Here is a 25457-nt window from a genome sequence, read left to right as displayed (position 1 = left end):
CACATAAGGTTCCGACCCCGCTCATTCACAATTGGGGCATGATTGTCTACCAAATGAGGAACATAGAAAAACCAAAAAATTCAATTATTTTTCAAATTTGGTGTAGGAACGAAAAGACAGCCTCCAAAGCTAATAACTCAGTAGTGGAGTGAATAATGGTTCATTAGATTGATGAGATGTGCAAATATTAAGAAAGCGAGTCAAGGCGAACAGCAAAATCAAACAACAACAACAAATAAAGAACAGAAAGAGTAAAGTTGTGAATTTCGATTATTTTTTTAAAAAACAATTAATTTCAAAATAATGAAAACCCTTAGAAATCAACTAAAATATCCTATACGTGTACGATTACCAATGCTTCTGTGGAGGGAATTAACAACTGCCAGTATTCAATTTTTTTGCGGTTACAAAAACAACAACAAATAGGCAACAAACAAAAACCAATTAAAACTTGGCGGAAAACGCATTCGAAACGGTAAAGTCATACTATAGCCATCAAAATATGTTCGATTGCACATTCTGTGAGCACCCATGATGTATTTTGTAGCCTCTCATTAATGAAGATAGGTAAAAATTGGATTAAAAAAATTAAGTGACACGAAAAAAAAAATTTTCAGAGAATTGAAAGCCATTAATCACAGAATGAAATAATTAAATAGGTTTGTTTATTTTTCCAAAGCAAGCCCATGAAAATTGAAATTATCCATAATATATCTCTAGTCTACAAAAAGAACTTCAAACATCGCAAAAATCAAAAACTAATTTACCTTTTTTCCGTGTCGAAGCCAGTAAAGTCAAGAAGTTCTTTAAAAACATTGGATTGTGTGACACCAATCCCAATTGAGACCTTCTTTTGACAACAATAATGTCATATTTGGCTAGTAATTAACGAGACTAGATTACAAACAGACAATAAAAGAGCAAAATTGCAAAAATACAAAGTGTTTTCTTTTATTTATAAAACAATTTATTTCAGTGTCATGAAGGCCATCAGCTATCTACTAATATCAGAATATTGGATTATTTATTGTTCCATGAAAAGCCAATGAAACCGCGTCATTGCACTGAACTTTTCATACGACTAAAAAGGACAGTTAAAGGAAAAATTTAGAAAAATCAAATAAATGCTTCGAGAAAGTAGTGTCGAAGCCGTTAATATCATAATCTATATCTTCAACGATTTTAAAGTCATCAATTGTGCCTGATTTTGAAAACCAATAGGGTGATATACAAACTGTCAAAAGCGTGATAATAAGACAAAACTAGAAAACATGAAAATTGGGAAACTACAAAAAAAATTTAAAAAATGTGAAATCTAGTATTATCAAAGCCAGAAAACCATAACTGAAGGCGTAAAACCGCAATAAGGATTGATTTTGATTTCAATAGAAAGAAGAAGCTTTCCTTCATTGCTGACTATAAGCTATAAGTTGCCCAAATTACAAGAAAAATAGAGGCAAATTTCAAAAAGTCATTATTTATTTAAAAATCAAATACTTTTAAAAGTCAAAACGACCCTAAGCTTTCAAATAATCAACTAGATTCAACAATATGAAGCTTTTTAGGAATCCAATTGGACCTATCATTAGTGAGCTTTGGTTTGAAATGTTCTGTTATTTAATTAGTGTAGAAGAGATTGATTTTTTTAGATAAAAAAGACCGACTGATTACAATCCGAAGTACTTTTGTTTTATACCAGTCCAAGATTGATCCAAAACTGCTGTCTGACCACTAAGAACCCTTAATTATTCGATTTTTTTAGATTTTGATATTGTTTTAGTTAAAAACTCAAAATAGATTCGGCTTTTTTGATAATCAACGAAAAAATTTAGCAAAAAACGGCAATGATTTAATTACGGAGCACTCTCAACGGATTTGAAGTTGAAAAAAACCCATTTTTTAGACTAAAAAGATTGTGTTAGTGGTGTTTGGGTCTGTCCTTCCTGTAAATTTAATCAAATTGGACAAAAGACATTTATTTTGGGCTGTTTTTGAAGAAAAAGTCGTAATTTTGAAAAATTTAGACAGAATTTTCAACAAAAAATTTAACAAAATAGCCTACAATAAATTTTTGTTTATAAAAAAATCAACAACATTTTCTAAAAAAAAATTAACAAAATTTTGGCAAAATTGGTGAAGTTCTGACAAAAATTCCGGAAAATGAGAATAAAATCTCACCGGAATTCACTCCATTTTCTCAAAATTTAAACCTCGATATCTCACTGTAAAAACGAAAATTAAAAAAACTTTTAAATCCCATATTCTACGCTGGAATAATGATACAATCTTTCTAAAGATACCAGTTTCAACTCTCTACAATGAATATATTGATCGGCCAAAATTGACTGAACAAAAAAAGCCATTTGAATATATAGTTCCTTCCCCCTCAAGAGGGGTCGGAACAAAAAAAAATGGAACTTGAAAGCAAGAAAAGTCCAGAACTTAAGCATATCAATCGAGCGTACGTTAAGAACTCATTCTGTAAATCAGTCAGTCGACAAGAGTCAAAATTTCAATTTGAAAGTGTTTTTCTGTGACCAGTACACTGAAACGGTATGTCTAATAATTTGGTTCAATTTGGAACTAGAAAATAATGAGTAAACAGTGAAGGAAATTGACTAGAACAAAACTTTTTGAGTTTTAAATTCGTAATTGATGATTGACTTCGGAACTAATGGCTTGCAAACAACACCTCATAGCAAAAATTTTGTATCTTATTTGAATGCCAATTGAAAAACTGTTTCGCTTAAAAAAGTTGCTTTCATTTTTTTTCCAGATATCGCTCTGATTGCTACAAAAACACAGCTTTAAGCTTCAATTTTGGTGAGAAACGTCAAAAAGAAATCTCAAATAAATGAAAACCATTAGAAATTAACTAAAATATCCCATACGTGTACGATTACCAATGCTTCTGCGGAAGGAATTAAGAACTGCCGGTATTCAATTTTGTTGAGGTTACAAAAACAACAACAAATAGACAACAAACAAAAATCAATTAAAATTCGGCAGAAAACGCTTTCGAAACCGTAAAGCCATACTATAGCCATCAAAATATGTTCCATTGCACTTTCTATGAGCACCAAAGATTTATTTTGTAAACTCTCATTAATGAAGCTAGGTAACAAGTGGATTAAAAAATTAAGTAACACTATTTATTTTTCGAAAAAAAATTTTCCAAAGTCATGAACGCCATTGAACGCCATGAATGAAAAAATTAAATAGGTTCGTTTATTTTTCCAAAGCAAGCACGTAACATTTGTAACATTTGAAATTATCCATAATATATCTCTAGTCTACAAAAGGAACGTCAAACATGACAAAAATCAAAAACTAATTTACTTTTTTTCTGTGTCGAAGCCAGTAAAGTCAACGAATTCTTTAAAAACATTGAACTGTGTGACACCAGTCCCTGTTGAGACCTTCTTTTGACAACAATTATTTCATATTTGGCTGGTAATTAACGAGACTAGATTACAAACAGACAATAAAAGGAGCAAAATTCCAAAAATACAAAGTGTTTTTTAGCTTATAAAACAATTGTTTTCAGAGTCACGAAAGCCATCAGCTATCTACTAATATAAGAAAATCGGATCATGTAAACTTCCATGAAAAGCCAATGAAACCGGGTCATTGCACTGGACTTTTCATACGACTAAAAGACAAAGTAAAAAGGACAGTTAAAGACAAAATTTAAAAAATTCAAATAAATACTCCGAGAAAGTAGTGTTGAAGCCGTTAAAATCATAATCTAAATCTTCAACGATTTTAAAATAATCAATCGTGCTTTATTTTGAAAAACAATAACGTGATATACGAACTGTCAATAACGTGATAATAAGACAAAACTAGAAAACGTGAAAATTGGGCAAATACATAAAAAATTATAAAAATTGTGAAATCTAGTTATATCAGAGCCAGAAAACTGCAATAAGGATTGAGTTCAATTTCAATAGAAAAAAGAAGCATTCTTTCATTGCCGACTATAAGCTACAAGTTGACCAAATTACGAGAAAAAGAGAGGCAAATTTCAATGAGTCAATATTTTTTTAAAGATCAAATACAGTTAAAAGTCAAACCGACCCTAAGCTTTCAAGTAATCAACTAGATACAACAATGTGGAGCTTTTTAGGCATCCAATTGGACCTATAAATAGTGAGCTTTGGTTTGAAATGTTCTGTTATTCAGTTAATGTAGAAAAGATCTATTTTTTAAATAAAAATCCGACTGATTACAATCTGAATTATTGATCCAATATTGATCCAAAACTGCTGTCTGACCACTAAGAACCCTTAATTATTCGAATTTTTTAGATTTTGATATGGTTTTAATTAAAAACTCGAAATAAATTCTGCTTTTTTGATAATCAACGAATAAATTTAGCAGTAAACGGCAATGTTTTAATTACGGAGCACGCTCAACGGAATTTGAAGTTGAAAAAAAACCCATTTTGAGTCTGAAAAGATTGTGTTAGTGGTGTTTGGGTCTGTACTTCCTGTAAATTTAATCAAACTGGACCAAAGAAACTTATTTCGTTCTGTGTTTGATGAAAAAGTCCTAATTTTGAAAAATTTAATCAGAATTTTCGACAAAAAAATTAACAAAATAGCCTACAAAAAAAAATTTTACAAACAAAAATAAACAACATTTTCTAAAAAAAAATTAACAAATATTTGGCAAAATTGGCGAAGATTTTGTCAAAAATTCCAGAAAATGAAAATAAAATCTCACCGGAATTCTCTCTATTTTCTCAAAATTCAAACCTCGATAACTCCCTGTAAAAAACGAAAACTAAAAATTCTTTTTAATTCCAATTTTTACGCTGGAATAAAGATACGAGCTTTCTAAAGATACCAGTCTCAACTCTCTACGATGAACATATCGATCGGCCAAAACTGACTGAACAAAAAAAAACCCATTTGAGTATATAGCTCCTTCCCCCTCAAGAGGGGTCGGAACAAAAAGTATAATGGAATTTGAAAGCAAGAAAAGTCCAGAACGTAAAAATATCAATCGAGCATAAGTTAGGAACTTATTCTTTAAATCAGTCAGTCGGCGAGAGTCGAAATTTCAATTTGAATGCGTTTTTCTGAGGCCAGTACACTGAAACAGTATGTCTTATAGTTTGCATTAAATCTGAACTAGAAAATCATAAGTAAACAATGGAGGAAATTGACTAGAACAAAACCTTTTGAGTTTTAAATTCTTAATTGATGATTGACTTCGGAACTAATGGCTTTCAAACAACATTTCATAGCAAAAATTTTGTGTCTTATCTGAATGCCAATTAAAAAACTGTTTCGCTTAAAAAAGTTACTTTCATTTTTTTTTCAGATATTGCTCTGATTGTCACGAAAACCCAAAATTTTAAGCTTCATGTTCAATGAGAAACTTAATAAGTAGAATTGACCCCAAAAATATTTCTTGAAATTTTAAAATCTCTGAACATTTGAAGCTGCATACAATTTTCTAGTACTTGATAATTTGATAATTTGAGATGAAAAAATTTTCTATCTATAAGTTTTTTTAAATTTTAAAAAGACTTCGTTAGCAAGAAATTGTTAACCCGAAATAAATTTGTTGGTTGGAAAAATCAAGTTGTTTTTTTTAAAATAGCTAAAATGACGACAAATCTTAAGCAACTGTTAAAGTTGCGTCACAGAACATTATTATATTACATGGCAAAAAGCACGTTTGCTCGAGAATATAGATACTTGACAATATCGCCGTTTTCCGCCTAAGTGTATTATTATCCGGAAAGTAAACAAGCACATACGGTTGACAAGCTTAAGTTTTGGTATATAAGTCGGTAGGTTTCGCGTTTTACAGTGTGCGCAATTTAGCGAAAATTTTAAAAGGCTAACCCTTTGTTCAGGGAAACTATTTTGTTGATCAACCTTTGATTCGGGGATTAGTAGCCAACTTTTGCAAAACTATTGTCGCTAGATTGTGAATAAAAAGACGTGACAAAATTAGCGACAAAGAAACGGCCATTTGGTCGATGATTTTCGCTTTGTCGCTGATCTCGGAAAATTTTGCTAAAGTGCAAAAAGGCAACAAAATGTACGCAAAGCCAGGTCAATTTTCGGGTTCAACTATCCTAAAGAATATTGAACAACTTTAAAAGTGAAGTTGGCTTTAAGTCAGCGTTTTCTTTATAAATAATTACAGCAGTTGACCACATCGGATGTGAGTACACGTTTATTGTTCCGAACCACTTTAGTGGCGGGATGAACTATATAATCAAATGATTCTTTTTTGTTCAGTCAACTTTGGCCGATCGATATAATTATCGTAGAGACTTGTGAGCGGTATAATTAAAAGCAAATTAAGCGTCAAATGCGGAAAAACGAAGATTTTATGGTTTTCATTTTCTGCACGGAGTTATCGAGGTTTAAATTTCTGTGAATAGTAGACGATATTCCGTTGTTTTTATTCACATTATGCGTTTTTTTGACCAAATTTTCGTCAATTTTGCAAAAACTTGTTAAAATTGTCGGCGTGTGTCTTATTAATTTTTCATTTAAGATAGCAGAGAGTTGCTAAGATGTCCAGTCCAAAATGTTAAGCCTGAATTTAAGCTAAATTTTTCAAAAATAAGACAAACTTTTGTCAAAATTGGACCAAATATACTTTTGTTAGCCCACTTTCCCTAATTTTGCTAGTAGTATACACCATAAAATTGCAATCATACCCTTGTAAGCACACAAAGATTGCTAGTTGTACTCCGGCCGTCCTTATGATTTACCTGTATTTAAAGTGTTGCCAGTTTTTCGCAAATTTAAACTCGATAATTATAAAAAATTCATTATTTTTTTGATATACAGATAAAAAACATTTGAAAAAAATAATTGTTTTCTTCGACGAACAGTAAAATCAAGGATTATCTTGATCTCACCATTGATCCCTACTGTAACCAATTTTTCAGATTTTAATGAGGCGCCGCCTTTTCCTTAATTTTTTTTCGCATTCATAGTTCTTTATGTAAACTACTGACAAGAATTTCTTATCAGTCCTCAATTATAACGCGTACTATATAATAAAAGGAAGCCCAGCAAAATTATAGTATAATTTTAAAGTTAGGCTCATGATATGGCTCCGACTATTTCTTTTAGGTGCAAATGAGCCTAGACAATGCCTTCGATTGTTATCTAAAGTCCTTTATGTCTTTGAAAATATCTGCCATAAGAAAATGTCGGTAAATTTTTCGAATGAACCTCTAGTTTATCTTATTTCGTTCAATTTCGGGCATGGTGTCTGTAAGAGCAGTGGGAAACCCCTCCTGTGAATTGAAAATTCTTGTCTGTAACGATTTTATATTCAACTAATTGTTTCTGGTTTTGATACGCGTTTTACTTTATTTTTTTTAAATTGCAGAGTCTATAGGTCAATTTTGTTTCCTTGTCGAATTACTAAAATTTTACAAATGTCCAATTGAAGAAAAACATTGTTGGGAAAATGCAGAGCGTTAAGAAAAAGCATATCTGAATATGTTAACTGTTTTTGTTGAAAAGTTTAGGCTTTAGGGCTGAGTCAAAGTGTTCTCGCCAAATTTAGTGGCTGTTTTTATTTTTTGCCTATGTTTGTGTTTTTTTCGTTGTTGTTGTACAACATATACTTGATAATGACAGTTGTCAGTTGTTTCCCCAGGAAGCATAAGTGAACCTTTTTAAAGATTTCAGTTTATAGCTGTTTGTTCTAATGAATTTCAAAATGAATTTTTTAAAAAAATGATTTTTTTCAACGGTCTCATTTTTGCTCTCATCTTTGCCACCATGTATCTCAATCTCACTAAAAAGAAGTCTCAATTACTTTTTCTGATTCAAACATTATTTTCGCCCTAGGTTATATGTTTTGACTGATTGCTTTGACCCTTTAATTTCATTGAAAGAATTTTGTTTTTGGGTCGGTTTGTAGCTTAGTTCCTGTACAGACAGGTGACAATCCGTTTCGACTGAACTTTATTTCAGCCGTTATAACGGTTTTAGTTTCAGTAAACTGTTTCTCGCAATTCTTACTACGAAATTTTTATAAAATTTTTCTGATTTTTGATATTTGTTCATTTTTACGGATTTTTGATATCCTTTTAAACTATAACATAAACGGTAGATCCTATCGGCTTTGAAACATTGTGTAATTGAACACATTTTAAATTTTTTGTGACAAGCTTATTTGTTAAGATAATTTTTCGCGGCTTCACTGCCAATTATTATTGAGCAAGTTTAATTGAAATTTTAGATATAATCTGTTTCGGAATTAATATTTGTCGTAGCGACTTCTCGGATCTTTTCTGTTGGCCCCCCAGTGTTTTTTACCCCCTCTGGTTTCAAGTTATATATTGTTATATAGCACATTACTATGTAAAAAATAGCACGTGCGCCTGGGGCTTGAAAAAATAAGCCCACTTAGCTTGGGGGCCGAAACAGAATAGATCCGAAATTTTTAATTTTGCATATATTTGACCTTCTTCTGCGAGCCGTATGACGTACACTGGGCATTGAGTGATCTCAATTGCCTTTTATGGAGATACAAAAGAACAGTTTTGTGATTTCATTAATTTTCAAATAAAATAATCATTTTGAAATTAGTTTCAAAAATAGAAGCGAATTTTGGAATTCGCATGTTTTTGCTTTTTTGTCGAACTGTTACCCAGTCGCATCGAGGACAAGTATCTTATATTTTCTTGAGAAATATAAATTATTTTGGTATTTCTAGATCATAGCTGATGCGAGTTTTATTTTGTTATTCTTTTTTCAAAAAATAGACATCGAATCTTTGTCGTATATAATGTTTGATATTTGATTTTTATTATTGGCTTTTCTAGTAGTCCTGTTAAAAACAAGTTTCATCTGCCCTCTAGCGTGGCATTAATGTACAATCAAGTTTTAATTCTTGTTTGAATGCCTATTAAATAACAGTTCCGTTTAAAAGAATCATTTTCACTATTTTTCAGATATTGCTCTGATTGCTACGAAAACCGAAAATTTTAAGCTTCAATTTTTTGATGAGAAACTTAATAAGTAGAAATGACTCTAAAACTATTTCTTGAACTTTTCAATCTTTCAATGCTTGAAAATGTATAAAAATTCTCATCGTTACATGATACTTTGAGGCGAATAAGTTTTCTATCTTTTTTTCCAAAATTGAAAAAGACAATAAAGTTTCGTTAGCATGAAAATGCTAACCCCACATAAATTATGTGGTTGGAAAAATCAGGTTGGTTTGTTCACAACAGAAGATTTGTCGACAATTATTAAGCAACTTTTAAGGTTGCTTCACATACCATTGTTTTATTTCATGACAAAAAGCACATTTGCTCGAGTATATATACTCGGCAAAATCGCCTTTTTCCGCACATGTGTAGTAACATCCGGAAAGCAAAGCGAATACTGTTGACACGCTCAAACTTTGGTATATAGTTCAGCAGGTTTAGCATTTTTAGTGTGTGCAATCTGGGGACATTTGTAATTGACTCTAACGCTTTGATCAGGGTTATTAGTCCGTTGACGAACCTTCGTTCGGGGGATAAGTAGCTAGTTTTCGCATAACTTTTGTCGCTAGATTGCACATAAAAAGACGTGACGCATTTAGCGACAAACGACCGGCAATTTGGTTGATGATATTCGCATTTTCGCTGATCTCAGAAAATTTTGCTAAAATGCAAAAAGCAATGAAGTGTACTCAGAGCCAAGTCAATTCTCTTGTTCGTCTAACCTAAATTTGAACAACTTTTCTAGTGAAGTTGGCTTCAAGTGAGCGCTTTCTTTACAAATAATCGTACCTGTTCAACACATCGAAAGTGGGTACAGATTTATTGTTCCGACCCAATTTAGTGGGGGGGGGAACTATAAACTCAAAAATTTTTTTGTTCAGTCAGCTCCACTGATCGAATTAATCATCGTAGAGAGTTTTAAGTGGTATCATTAAAAAGCAAGTCCAGCGTAGAATATGAAATTAAAAAGACTTGCTTGGTTTTCACTTTTTGCAGAAAACTATCGAAGTTTAAAACTTTGTGAAAAATAGACAATATTCCGTTGTTTTTATTCACATTTTCCGTAGTTTTCACCAAATTTCGCTAAATTATGTTCAAATTGTTAACGGTAGTGTTAATAATTTTGTCTTTGAAGATAGCAGAGGGTTGCTGAATTGCCCTATATTAGTTTTTTGGCTAGAATTTTTATATAAAGAGAGCTAGTTGTACAACCGCTGTCCTTAAGAGTCTTCTGGAATTATAATTTTGCCAGTTTTTTTACAAACTAAAACTAGATAATTGTACAAAAAGCATTAATTATATTTGACATACCCAAACAAACACATAAAAAATTGAGTGTTTTTTTTTGACGCGCAGCAAAATCAGGGATGATCTTGATCTCACCATGGATCCCTGCGGTAAATAATATTTCAGATTTAAACGCGGCGCGGCCTTTTTCTTTACGTTTTTTTTTGCAGTCATAGTTCTTTATGTATGTTACTGACGACAACTACTAATCGACTCTCAATTATCAAGACGTACTATTTATAAAAGATGCCCAACTAAATTTTTTATGGTTTTAGTGTTAAACTCATGGTATGGCTCCGACTACATGCTTTTTTGTAAAATTTTATGGGCTTCTTATGTGTTGCTTTCTTTGTTATACTATTTGTAGTCCAATAACTTAGTCTCCCTCATCAAATCTTCAAATGCCTCTTTGAGAAGTATAAGTTAACCCAGGGAATGCCTTCAATTGTTCTCTAATGTCCCTCCTGATTTTGATTATATCTGTTTTAAGAAAATGTTGGTGAATTACTGAACTCTGCCACTATTTTATCTTTTTTCTCGCAACTTCTGGCGTAGTCTGAGTAAAAACAGACGGCAGCCCGTTTCATGTGATATATAAATTAATGTCTGTAGCGGTTTCATATATAACTAATGGTTTCCTCGTTTTGATACAACGAGCTTTCATTCTTTAAAGAAAAAATTTCGAGCATAACTGCACAGTTTATAGGTTGATTTTGTTTCCTTGTCAAAGTTTAAAAAATATTGACAAGTCCAATAGAAGAAAGCATCGTTGGCAAAATGCACAGCGTTCAAAAAAGGGTAGGGTATCTTAACATGTTAACTGGTTTCGTTGATTAGTTTATGCTTTAGGGCTGAGACAAAGTTCTCTCGCAAATTTTATTGGCTTTTTTTAAACTTTGCCTACGTTTGTCTTTCTTTTTGATCTTGTTCGACACATGCTTGATAATGAAAGCTGTCAGCTGCTTCCCCAGTAAATAAATAACTGAACCTTTATAAAGTTTTCAGTTTATAGCTATTTGTTTTAATGACTTTCAAATTAACCTTTTTTTAAAAAAAGGAAATTTTTCAACGGTCTTTCTTTTGCTCTATTTTTCGGCACCATGTACTTGAATCGCACTAAAAAGAAGTCATTTACTTTTGTTGATTCAATTTTTTTTCGCAGTCGGTTATATGTTTTGACTGATTGCTTCGACCAATTAATTTCATTTGAAAAATTTTTGTTCTCCGGTCGATTTCTAGCTTAGTGTCTGTAAAGAAAGGTCACAAACCGTTTCCAGTGCGCTAAAATTCAATTTTATAACTGCTTTAGCTCCTTAGTTGCCAGTATTTGTTGCTCGGCTTTCTCACTACTATAACTATGAGATTTTTAAAAAAATGTTCGTGATTTTTATGTATTTGAACAATTGTCTCAATAGCGTTTTATGGAGAAATAAATGAACATTTTTGTGATTTTAGTTAAATTTCAATGATAATAATCATTTTGAAATTAATTTTTTTCAAAAATAGAAACGAGTTTTTGACTTCGCACCTTTTTGCGGTTTTTTTGTCGTCCTGTTATCCAGTCGCATTGAGGACAGGTACCATATATTTTCTAAAGTAGGATAGGTTAATTTGTTATGTCTATGTCATATCTGATGCGAGTTTGATTTTGATTTGATTTTTTAAAATATTAACATCGAGTTTTGGTTTTAAATAATGTTTATTATTTGATTTTTATTATTGTTATTTCTAGAAGTCCTATTAACAAGAAGTTTCATCTGCGCTCTAGCGTGGAATTATTGTATTCGATCAGTGGTTTACTGAACGATATATATGCTTTTGAAAATTTACCTTCTCTTCATCATTTGGTAGACAATTAAGAATGTAGACGCGCGGGGTCGGAACATTATGTGCGTACGCACATTACCGAGCCTCTTTGTTTTATTTCAATATTTGTTTTGAATTTATCTGAATATTCGAGGGGAAAAAAGCTGCGGCTTTAAAAGTCAACCTTCTGTTTTCATTTTATGTCAAGCAAATCGTAATAGTAGTGGAATCAATAGCTCAACATCATTTATAAAAAACAAGAACTAAACAACTGAACTTATTTAGTGCATATGATATAGCATTGTAATTTCACGTGCAACTTTTGGAAAAAGATCCACTTATAAGATATTCCCAACCTGCATCAAGCTTCAATTGGTTTTGAATTAATGTTCAAGTATGCCAGAGGGTCATAAGGGCTCTTAATTTGGCAGTTGAAGATACAGAGATAAAGAACGGAGCAGTCGAGCAACATTACTAAATACAATTTTCTTTTGCAAACTGTCTGTTGAAGTAGAAACGTTCAGCAACAATTAAAAACGAAAACTAAACAAAATAAATATTCAATGAAGCTGCGCCAAAGTCGTAATGGGGCGGTTATCTTGTAAAGTCTTGCAAGATTACCGTCGGATTTGCAGGAGTTTTGCAAGATAACGTTAATACTGCAAGATTCTTGAGAGATAACTGTCTTGCAGAACCGCTGGAAGCATGCCTTAGCGGTGAGTAGAAGAAACACAGATGCTTTAAAATAAGCATCCATCAGATTTACAATTCAGAGAGTCAGCTATGTCAGAATTTGTTTACAATTCCAAACGTTCTTTGAGCCTAAAATTCTGGCATTGTCTATAATTAGACAATGCCAGCAATTTAAACAAGAACCTTCAAAATTTTGACAAGTGCGTACTTAAAGCACACTACGGCATTAAAAGTCATTTCAAAATTTTGGTCAGAATCTTGTAACGTTTGAAAGTTTAAAATATCTCTAAAAAATGGGCCCCGATTTACTTTCAAGGTTCGAAATTTAGGATTACTAATGATTGGATATGATGAAGTCACTCCAAGATTCTACAGCTCAGGCGAAAAACCAGTTCTTAAGGTAATGTCATTTGTATTTGAGGTCCAAATGAAGAAATTTTGTTCGTACTGATTTGTTCGTCAAAACTATAGTGGCAATGACTGACATCTACCCCGTTCATAAGTGTACTCTTGATTGCATAAACTGCTCTTATCAAACATGCCATTTTCCAAAACCCAATCCCCTCCTGTCATAACCTAATGAGAGCAATTTATGGGACAGTATATCAAGTTTAATTGGGCCAAAGGCTTTAGATAGATCTAGCAAAGCATTTGAGACGAATTCATTGTTATCAATTTCGGAGGGTACATTGAAAAACTGTTCTCGTTCAAATGTGATTATGACTGCCTCAACATTAGCTTCATTAGCTTTTCAAAAATTTGTAGAGCGTGCTTGTAGCAGAGACTGGTCTATAACCTTCAGGATCGTCTAGATCTCATTTCTTGAAAAGAAGGGAGGCAAATGATTTTCAAATTACCATGGAATCGTTCTTCGGTCAATAAACCGGTTACCAAGAATTTTATTATGTGATAATAGGAATTTGGAATTTTGCGCCATCAGAACAAGTTGCTTATTCGAATTAAATGATCAAAGAACGCTATTTACTTCCGGTTCCGTAATAAATCTTAAGGTGAACTTTCTCTTTGGCTTCAACTTGTTATTATAGTTCTTTGAAACCAATTTTCGCGTTTTCTTTGGTGTAATGTGATGGCAAGTTTCAAAAATTCATAGTTAAAATGATTGACTACTTCTTAAGGATTGCTAAAAATAACAGCAAAGGACTTTTAACTATTGTTACCAGTTGCATATTTTTATTTTTGTTTCTTGTGTTGTTGAAGATTTTTTATATTTCATTGTTTGTTGTTTGATTGAGCAACTCGGCAAATACGAAAGATAAATTAGATTTTTATCGTTTATTATAGTAAGCAGCCAGTGGGGCGCCACCAATGAAGGCTTTGTATTTCTTTAACAAACTTTAGAATCATAAAGTCTGGATCTTTAAAAGTGTAGAGAACATTTTCAAGGTTAATTGCGATAGACAGTAATGAAAGTTTTTGAGAACTCGGTGTCATAACAAATTTGTTCTTTTACGATTTTCTCCAATTGTTTCTGCAAGAATGAAAAATAAAAAAATTGTTTGATCTCAGCTCGATTCCAAAGTTGTGATAATACTTTCTCTCCAAGCATGAAAAATTAGTGAAGATGTAATTAGTAAGACTGGTGCTAGTTTTTGATGCGGTCTTAGCTTTTTTGCAAGACTCTAAGCTCTACTCAAAAATCCTATGAGAAACAGGTTGTTTGATCTATTGAATTATCAGTTCAAGACTCCATAAAACGTATACTCAACTTTTTCTGTCAATTATACTCAAATCCAATAAAAGAAGGTGTCTTTCGTGCTGTTCTCACATTCAATTCAAATAGTTTCAAATTTGACCTCTCTTTTGCGCAGAACACGTTTTAGCGTTGGATTGAAAACTTTAGCAATCAAAAACAAAACACTTAAGCCCATTTTGATTTGCTTCTCTTCTTTCATTTCTCAATCTGTGCGGAATCTTGTCAATGTTTTCAATAGATTGTGGTTGTCTTTCAAAGTCAGCAAGGTCTCATTGTGTCTGTATATTGAATTGGCCCTGTGTGCAAAACTAGTTTTTTTAATGCGTTGCGTTTCTAAACTATACTACGACAGTTTCGATAACAAAAATTTTTGTTCGTTGAAACTATTTTTTTTAAATGTGTGATTTTTTCCTGGCTGGATGTCCTTTGCCTCGGTTTCCTGGTTCCTCTTTGGGGAGTTCTTGATGTTTTTGACCTGTCCAAGCCAAGAATATTAATTTAGGGAAATATATGAAATAAAACCACAATATTAGACCGATCATGTAGAGAAAGGCAGAAGTCTTTCTGGGTTGGCAGAACTGCTGCATAGAATTTATTTTGATGATAGTGATAGCACCGATGCGGGAATTTGTGTGGCCACAACAACCATCAAAAAGAAAAATGTTTTAGCATTTTAGAGAACATGAGTTAACAGTTGAGAGAAATCTATCCGATCTAACAACCTTCAAATACGCAGTTTTCTTCATTATGGCAGATCATGTTGATGGTTCTCACTTTGATAGCGTTTAACACTGACGGCACAATAGTCTCAGTAGTTGTATGGTCCGCGGCGATGTGGCTTGGTTTCGAAATGTTGCAAATGATTTTTTAACTGTTTTTAGAACCGATACAACAATTCCTGTTGAAAAGCCGTAGCGGAACTTGATTCCTCTTAAAGAAGTGTTCACACTCGATGTAATATACTAAAGCGTAATTGCGTGCATTCGCTTCATTCGCATTGGTTGATAACTGTAGTGAAGACATCACATAAATATGAACACCTGCACACCATCGGAGTACATCTGTCCAAGGGTGGTTGTAAAAAGAGTGCCAAACCACACTTTGGCGTTTTTAAGGCTGAAACGGTGCTACGTTGCCTGTTCTTGAAAATTAATTCACTGCTTCCGAACACGCTATTTGATCAAACATAAATGCTTCCCTGTAGATTTCTGCTACCTCTAATTGTAGCTGCGTTGAGAACACATTTTGAGAAGTTTCTAGAGGAAACGTGTTCAATTGTCCGTTTCTCTTGGTTCTTTATGAAATTTTTCTCTCATTCCTTTTTTTAAGTTTCCACCCACGCAATTGAGTTATAGTGGGGTTATGCCAAATTGTATTTGGTGCAAATGCCTTTGAATAGTTTCAACATTTGGTAAAGTGCCGTTATTCTATATGAGTCAATATCAATTGAGGGCTGATTACGGTCGGTGTTTTTATAAGAGCTTTGACAACCTGTATAACATAGCGGCGCTTAATCAATCTCATCTTCGACTGTGCAGGGCAATCCTTCTTACTAGTGCATCGATTGGAGCATTTAGACCCGCCCAGGTTTTGGTCCAGACCCAAATTGAGCTATGATCAGACCCAATCGAGCGCACACCCCTGTGTTCCCAGACCGAAATTACAGGGTCTGGAAAGCGGTTCGAGCGCAAAATAGTCTGGACCATGGTCTGATTTCGGTCTGATCAGAGGTCAATTCGGTCTGGACGGTCTGATCAGAGGTCAATTCGGTCTGATCATAGTCTTTATAGTCTGGACCATGGTCTGGGTTCGGTCTGATCAGAGGTCAATTCGGTCTGGAAGGTCTGGTTTCGAGTGCATTATTTTTTAATTTTTTTTGTTTTTTTTTATTGAGGGATGTTGGCTCTGCCAAGAGGCAACAATAAAGCAGCGTTCCGATCAAAGACTCATCTAAAGTCCGATGACTCTGATCAGAAACAAGGAGTCCAGCTGATAGCAAATGCCGGTCCCCTCAAGAGGAAATTTTGATTAACTGAAGACCACGACGTTTCTTGTGGAAAGCTGTCTAAGTTCATCCATTGAGTCAGAAAAATGAACTAAGGGGTATGGTAAATAAATTTTTTTCTCAACAGTTAGGTTTCGCTTTCATTAGCAATATTTTCAGAATTGGTTTTTCCTTAGATGATTTTAATACTGCAAACACCAGTTTTTATGAAATGAATATATTATAGCAAAATTAAGAGATTTGTTCATATCTAAAATCTTTCTCTGATCAGACTATTTTGAGCGCATTTGAGTCTGATCATAGTCTGATTAAGGTCTGGGCAATGGTCTGAAATTGAGTCTGGACCATGGACTGAAGATGGTCTGATCATAGTCTGTTTATAGTCTGGACAATGGTCTGAATTTGGGTCTGATCATAAGCGCACTATAGTCTGGACAGTAGTCTGGGTTCGGTCTGATCAGAGGACATTTTGGTCTGGAAAGTCTGATCAGAGATCATTTTGGTCTGGATGGTCTGATCAGAGGTAACTTCGGTCTGGAAAGTCTGATCAGAGGTCATTTCAGTCTGCATAGTCTGATCATAGCTCAATTTGGGTCTGGACCTAAACCTGGGCGGTCTTTTGATGGGCCAAAATCGACTTTGTGTCTGTGATATCATAATCAGTTGAACCGAAATCCATGTTTGTTCCAATATTTGTCCTCTGGACAGATGTCAATTTTTGCGAGGAAGAAAACCCTTTGTGTCCAATGTTCAACTGCGCCTGACTTCTCCTTTTTTTGCTCAGGACAAAAGGAATCAATACGAACACACAAACTCATTCGGACTGTTTAGGGTTACATTTAATGAGTCATATGTACATTCTTTGCCCTTCACAACGCCGTTGCTGTTGCACTCTAAAAATCTCTCGTATGAAATCACACGATTTTTTCTCGTGTAATGAATAATCACACAATTTTTCGTGTGAAAAATGCGTCTCGTGTGATTTCACACGAGAAAATTTTCTTCGTGTGATGAAAATTAGACGATTTTTTATGTGAATGAATGTATGAGGAAATGAAGCAATTTTTATAGAAAATACAGATTTTTTCTTCGTCCCAATTTCCTTTAGAACAGGAGGCTGATCTATCAATCATAATTTTATGCTACATTGGGCTCTTTTTAGCGATTAAAACCAAAGATAACACTTTAAATTGAAAAAACGGGATAAGACAGGCCACAGGATTTTTCGTGTGATTCACACGATTAATCATGTAATTTTCATGCAATTTTTCGTGTGTTTTAAACCAATTTTTCATGTGTTTTCACACAAAAATTTGGTTGAGAACACACGAGAAATTGTGTGAATTTTACATGATTTATCGTGTAAATCACACGAGAAATCCTGAGATTAACCTCGAGAGAATCGTGTAAATTTACATGATTTCTCGTGTAAATTGACCTTTTATTGTGTGATTATTTTTACGCAAGAAATCGGGTAAAAATACACGATTTTTGTTGAATTCACATGATAAATTTTTAGAGTGTGTTGTTCCTCTTTTCCGAACTTGGATCTTTTCCGTTTGTGCCCCCCCCAGCTTTGTGGGTGCATATTATTTGCACCCCCAAACGCATGTGCCATATTTTTACAGAATGATTTTTATGTAATGATACGTGCTTTGTAGCTAGGGGAGCATAACGTACTGAGGATACAAACGGAAAAGATCCCCGAACTTTTTAACTTCAATTTAACCTCAATGTAAACAAAACGGTTCAGATGAACGTTGTAGACAGTGGGAGGAGGGGAACTGTTTAGGAGTACGGATAGTGGGGTAACAGAATAATCCCACAGACAATAATAGATGAAACTTTTACTAGACAATATGAGAGTAAACAAGATTCTTAAATGTTAGAATGTTATCAAAACAGCTTACTTAACTTGCCTTGTTTATTTATAGGTTCAACCTAACCTAACACGTGCAGAAGTATTTCAATGCTACTTTGGAATTGGACAGTTACCAGACAAAAACTGATATTTTGTGTGCAATTTTGTCAGAAAACTTATAAACATTTATGTCCTTCAATTTCTTGTTTGTCTTACTATAGAATCTGGAAGCAGCTTTTTCCCTAGATAGGGCGATCAAGTCCTATATCCAGAATTTGGATACTCTGGAATTCTAACCATCATCAGATCAGACCCAGAAGATCGACAAAAAAGAAATCAAAGATTTTCACTTGGTGAAGCAAGCGCTACTTTGTTAATATATTGTCCCCTCTTCCACTCCTATACGCTGTTGCAACTTAGATTTTCTCGAAATAATTTAATTCGCTAGAATTCCCTTAGTATCAATTCTATTCTGGTGTCATAGATAACAGTAATAAGAAAATTACCTGTCTCCAGTGAAAAGAACAATCTCAAGACAATTTATATCAGTACTTTAGATAATAACATACCAAACTGCTCACAGTATCCCAACTGGTTGTGCATTTACAAACTTTCAAAATTTAATCTCACTAAACTAAGAACTTACCCATTTTCCTCTAAGATTTCAATTACCAAGTTGTTTCGCTCTGGCCGCTTCCCAATTATAAATCAACCAGTATTCCTCGATTTCGTTCGCAATCTCTCTCTCTCTCTCTCTCTCTCTCTCTCTCTCTCTCTCTCCCTGTCTCTCTCGTGCAATCCCTGTTTATATCGCCTCATTTTCTACTCAACCAACACATTCCTATCTTAAGCAAACAAACCTTAATCTATTAAGTAAACATTGCAACTTACGTTCAAAATCTGTCACATTCCGTAGAAGCATTCTGTTTACTTTGCAAATAAATCGATTTCAAAAATATTCTATGTCATTCATTTCCTGCCAGTCGTTGTTCAACTTCAAGCCCATCTTCTAAGGAAACGACTTTAGGACTCTTATCTAAACAATCCCACTTCTCTTTACAACATTGCGCACTTGACACCTCAACAACTATTTGCTTAGTAAACAAAGCAACATTGCTTAGACCTTTTTTATCAGTTCATTTCTGCTATCAAAACCAACTAGCTCTAATGCATCTCTGTCAAAAACCCAGAGTTTTAATTCGTTAATTAAACTTATCTCTTAACTAGGAGAAAAAGCTATTCTCAATTTTTAAAGAAAATATTTCAATTGATTCCTTGTAGTTGAAAAAGACAGCTAAAGCCAATTTTCTAAGAGCCCAACCTGTCCATACAAAGGTGAACCCAACAAAAAATTGTTATGATCTTACCCTCAATAGTACATGGGCAACGTCTGCGCAAGCTACAGGGGTACGTCTTATGCGGGCCAATAGCTCAAATTATCATATATCCTGGTATAGGAGTCAAATCGCTTCGGGTAAAATTATTTGGAAACTGTAGAATGGAGAGCAGTTTCATGCTAATGTTCATGCAGAAAATCTTGCACAAATTTTCTTAACAACTCGTTCAGAGCTGTTTGCATTTTAAATATTTTTAAAGAGAAATTATTAAGCGCACTTCAAATTCAATTTCTGGTTCTTTTTCAAATAACCAAGTTCATTTCAAAATTATGTTCAATTTTTTGTGGATGTTTAAAAAAACTTTGTCTCATCGCACAATTGGACTTTTACCTGATGCACAAACACAACTTTGCTAAGTAACAGCTCAATATTCATTTGTACAGTTATTTGTTTGTGTACGATATATCACTCAACTCCCCTCTCGGGCTCTTGCGAAACAGAAACTTTTTATTCAGAATGCTAAACGCAAATACCTAACTTAACTTAAAATACTCAAACTTACTTTCTCACTCTGTACGAGCTCAAAGTCATGCTTCTTACAGAAATACACTAATTGTACTCATCGTTCGTTGTTGATTATTTGACTGCTTTTAAAAAGTGCTTCTTCTAACTCTCAATTTACCTGTTTGTTTGACAATTCCCTTCCGAAAAATAAATTAATTGTCATTTTTATATTGGCGTGTTTGGTTTGTTATTCATTTCATACATTTTTATTTTCTGCAACAGTTAAACCAGTTATATAAAGAACGAGATGAGGTAATTCTGTAAAAATACAGTTAAAAAATGACTACAGTTTCTATGCTTATCTACTGCAATCTGGTGCCCGCAGTGCTCGACCCAAGCGGGTCTGGTAGGACGTTTTCGCCCCCGTGGTAAACCCTTTCGTAGTGTGTCTGTTTTTTACATGGCAAATCGGGCAAATATGCATAATATTTTTGTTTGATTGACGAGAAGTTTTTAGCGTGAAAGATCAATAATCCTGCTATCGCTTTGCTTCTCATAAAAAGAAACTTTAAACAATCCTCTTCGACATCGGTTGCCGCCAGTAGTTTAGAGCGGACGATAAACGCTTCCGTATATGTGAAAATATAGTAAAGAAAGAAAATAATTTAACGGGAGCAAATAATGCGCAAAAGGTTTTTCAGAGACAAAAATTAATTCTAGAGCTATGGAAAATATGATTGAGCTAATACATTCTACAGTAAAACTTAGCAATATAAAATTTTGTTACGATGTACTCTGATAGCTAAGGTGACATTTGTGAGCATGTAGCAACTTCTCATTGAGAAATTTCCAACTACTTTAGTGGCAGTAAAAGTACAGTGATATATTTTGTCTCCCTTCCTGCTTTAATATGCAAACTATTTTGGCTCCCCCCCCCCCCCCAAAAAAAAAAACTTCCATAACTGCAAGTACTGTTTAGAAATGTGGGATTTAGCCTGTTTCAGCCACCAGCTTTTACGCTCCCCAGGCGCACGTTCTATCTGTTAAATAGTAGCGTACTCCATAACAAATTGTAAATTGTGCGGGGATGGGGGGACAAAACTGAACAGAACTAACACTTGCTATACAATAAAATTTGATTTTTGACGGGGGTGGCTGGTGTTCAAAAACGGCAGTTGTAAACAGAATATATATATATGGAAGAGTTGTAAAAAAATGGCGCCTTCCGGTTTTTATCCATGCTCATTCATGCCAAGTACTGCTGATGATTGGGCTTGTCATGTAACAGGTTGGATTACTTGAATTTGGACAGACAGGCGGCAGTCAGCATGGCTATGCCCAGCACCAGGCCACTGATGGCAACGAACAGCATCTAAGCAAAAACAATAATCAGTGGCGATTCCAGCTCGACAAATCATCAGAAAATGAAAAGCTAGAGCACTTAGGGTACCCCAGTGATCCTGGAATTTTTATCCTGTAAGATCTGATAAGATGCTGATCAAAAACCTTTACGTGAAAGATCTTATCTGGTCTTACACAAAAAAAAATTCTGCCCTACGTGTAAGATCTGATAAGACAAGTTTTAAGGATTTCAATATTGCCGTATAACGTGGTCAAGTTCCTATGAAAGCAAAAACTAGTTGGTCAACTAAGCAATTATGAAACAAAAAAATGTTTATTGAGTCCATTTTGGCGGCAGTTTTTTTTCTGAGTCTCCACTAGGTATTATGGCTCATTTTAAAAGTCGAAATAGTTTTGGTCTTTGAAAAAAATTTGCCAGCCTAGTCTGATAATTATGGCTTCAGAAATCCCCCCGATACTCGGACAACCTTTTTCACAATATCTTATAAGTCTCAAATAACAATAAAAGATAATTTTCACTTTGCTGCTCTGACACTTAAGCGTTGCATGCTGTAGCAAATATGAATTGTTTTCAATTTGAAGACCATGCCATACTTACAGAATTTTTATCGTTAAAAATCTGATTAAAATATCAAAAAGATGAGTCACAGCCTTCCGAACGTTTATCTTACAAGACCTTATCAGACTTACAACATATCTTCAATACCACCCAACAAAGTTGGAGTGAGAGCGTAGTCGATTTATACGCCAACGCAAACTTGGCGGATCGATATTGATTAGGAGAGAGCAAAACTGAAAAGCGCCGCCTATTCTCATCATACTTATCGTTATATGGCTTCAAATATGAAACGTTTGGCACGTTTAGATATAAGTTTGGCTAGTTTTGCAACTTTTAAAAACTTTTTATGCGTGTAAAAGAGGAAATATATGTTTTTACCAGATTAGTAAAAAAATTTCTACTGTATTCTTTAACATTTTCTGACCCTTCCGCCATTTTTCAACTTACCGATCAGTATTGTCACTATTTGTCTGCAACAATTGACGCGAAAACTTGGGTCAACTTGTTTGTTTTGTTAAGACTCTTTTCTTTTGAAAACTGATAATTATTATGAATGACTAACATTAATTTCAAATTTTGCTATTTTTCTCAAAAATTTTGAAAACTTCGTACCTGGGGGGTTAATCTTAACAAAACTGCAGTAAGGTTAGGCTGCTGAACAGAAAATAAGCAGGCAATTGCCCGGCAAAAGAATAGAGGACCATCAGTAGGTAATTTCTTAAATTGCAGCAACTCAATAAACTGGGAGCTTAGCCTCTTTCTCTTGCGTGTGCAAATACTTTCAACTGATTTCATTTACAAGTTATTGTTGGTAAGAGAAACCCGGAAAAAAATGACTTTCGATTTACTTTACAACTTCCTACATTCGTTTCGAGCCAACTCCACCTGGTTACTTTCCCTCTACGACTTTGCCATAAAGATTTTGATCAGTTGGGTCTGCCATTATTCGTTGATGAAATTCCTTGGTAAAGTTCGATAAGTTTAAAACTTGTTCTGAACAGAATTTCTGTTGCCGCTCCTGTGGATCGAGATATTTGGAGCAGCTCGAGACCTCGTATAAGCTACTTTTTATGCTCCTACGTTTTCACGTCTTCTAAAAGTCAGTAAATGATTTAAGCATGTTTCGAGTGTTCAAAGTCTTTCATAAGAGCTAAATTCTCCTATTATTCAAAAGTCTCAAAACAAAAAGCTTTTTTTTTAATTTAACTTCGAGGTTCAAAAAATTCAACACCTTTTTAGAGTACACTTTTAGTCAATAATTTAGTCAATATGCTTAGCCCAAAAACAAGGGTTCCCATTGGGATGAATTCACGTTAAATCTGGCAAGTTCATAGATTCCAACTCTTCTAGCTTCGTGCATGGTCTTGAATTTTACAAGATTCACCACATGTTCTCTAAAAATTTTAACGAATTCTTGATTGATCTTTCATTTTAGAAGTTTTTCTCTTGAAACTAAGCTTAAAAAGTATTCAAGTTTAACTTGAGATACAGAGTAAAAAAACAATTAAAAATCTTGAAAACAAGGCTCTTACCAATTTTTTTAATGATATTTTTCATTTGTTTCTGCTTTATTATGTTTAACACTTGCAAATGGCACAGAAAAACTCGGTGTCTTGCACGATTTTCCAAGTCAAAACTGAATGGAGACAAATAAGACAAGTTCACATTTTTAACCCATGCGCCATGGAATAAATTCTGTTCAAAAAATGTCCAAGGTACGTAATCAAAATTGTCTCCGTAAGGTTATAATGCATGTTTTGCTCCTTTTTTTAGTTTTGCTCCATCTCGTTTTTTTTAAGAAACATAAGTTAAGAAACATTGATTGGCGACATGATGCCTCATGCCTCAATGATGTCTAGGGGTAGTGTAAAAGCTGTTTGAACAAAATTTTTTTCTAAAATAACGGCTGTTAGATGTTCCAAAAGGTTTCTCTTTGCTGAATTATATTTCAGATAACATTTTTTAAAAAAATTCATGTGGTCATGGTGCTTGTCTGGAAAAACGCTAAACTTTAGCATCTTTCAATAATTTCCTTTACCGTAGGGAACAGTAAGAACTATTTTTCTAAGGAGGTAGCCAACCACGCTGGAAAAAATTTGAATTATTTGGCGTTTAACTCTAGCAAAATAGTTGAATAGACACAAAATGACAGGGCAAAGTCCATCTTTGAGCTGTTTTCCAAAAATCTGATCATTGTCCAATTTCTTTTTTCAAATACCTCGAAACTCAACAATCGAGCGACCAAATTTTTTGATGTGTTCTCTATATTTTGCATTTGATCACTGCTCGATGTTTTCCCTATATTTTCAGAATTGGATGTGTTCCCTTTTGATGTGTTCCCTATATTTTTTATGTGTTCCCTATATTTTGGATTTGATCACTGCTCGACACTATCACAGGGCAGCAAATCAAATCAAATCATCAAGTATTTGAGTTTTGTAACTAGTCCAAAAAAAGTTTTCGCTCAAAAATATTTCCACGGGCAGGAACTTCAGAGACACATTTTGGTCATGCATACGTAATTATTCTGTATTGAGTGCTAAGCCAAAAACTTCAGAATTATAACTGAAACATTACACTTTTCGAAATTTGTGTAATTTTGTTTTGCTCTTTTTTATGCCACAGTAATGTTTTTATTCTCCTTGCTCGAAAATTGGTTTCCAGTTTCCGAGGCAGCTTTTCTGCAAATTTTGCCTGGTCAAAAACAAAATCCGAAATGTTCTCATGCGTTTCCTTTAATCAAAGGAGCATATTTCTTGTCCTGTTTACCAACGCAAGACAATTTTTTACCTCAATGTTGCACCTCATCATCACTTCTGAGGCGTAATTACCAAAATTTTGAAAATTTTCATCTTTTCAGATAAAGTGTGAACTGATCCATCTAATGGAACGTAAAAGACATGATGTTAGCTTGGCAGTTATCAAAATATAAATTTTCAGTGGTTTTTAGGGCTAAAGATTGTCAAGTGACAGCTAGAAACAGACTATCGAAATAGTACAAAAATGCAAAAAAGTTCGTTTTAAAAATCATATCTCTAGATAACTTTTTGGAATAATTCAATCATCTCCGCTGTGAAAAGACATTGAGATTATCCATGTCTTATCAGAATTTGGTCCGGAATTGGAAGTCAGATATTTTGTCATTCTGACCATTCAGAATTCGTCACTTCCCGACGAGTGACAAATCACCAGACTTAGAAGTTCCAAATGAAGGTAATCGAAAGTTCCCATTAAAAACCAGGAGTTATAACCAAATTTTAATCATCCTAATTTGCAACTCTCGATTCATTCGTACGAAATATATTTCGGTTTATTGATGAATTTCCTATTAGATTTAAGA

At 33.8% G+C, this 25457-nt stretch overlaps 2 protein-coding genes and 1 pseudogene across 2 annotated transcripts in view; 2 read left to right on the top strand and 1 right to left on the bottom strand.

The window, feature by feature from the left end:
- LOC142340905 (mitochondrial dimethyladenosine transferase 1-like) overlaps positions 1 to 25457 on the top strand; it is a 498997-nt gene that overhangs the window by 137691 nt on the left and 335849 nt on the right. The gene's annotated exons all lie outside the window — the stretch shown is intronic.
- The window catches only part of LOC142340904 (guanine nucleotide-binding protein G(I)/G(S)/G(O) subunit gamma-12 pseudogene), a 407251-nt pseudogene that overhangs the window by 77965 nt on the left and 303829 nt on the right, over positions 1 to 25457 (top strand).
- The window catches only part of LOC142341603 (uncharacterized), an 86457-nt gene continuing 82288 nt past the window's right edge, over positions 21289 to 25457 (bottom strand). The window contains exon 11 of the mRNA XM_075392686.1: positions 21289 to 21568. Coding sequence (XP_075248801.1) covers positions 21491 to 21568 — 78 coding nt within the window. The 3' untranslated portion in view covers positions 21289 to 21490. The remainder of the gene's footprint in view (positions 21569 to 25457) is intronic.

The sequence above is a fragment of the Convolutriloba macropyga genome, chromosome 6 (genome assembly GCF_964194025.1).
Source record: "Convolutriloba macropyga chromosome 6, txConMacr16.3, whole genome shotgun sequence".
Lineage (NCBI taxonomy): Eukaryota > Metazoa > Xenacoelomorpha > Acoela > Convolutidae > Convolutriloba > Convolutriloba macropyga.
Note: the sequence above shows the minus strand (reverse complement) of the source record. Positions and strands in the feature narration are given on the sequence as shown.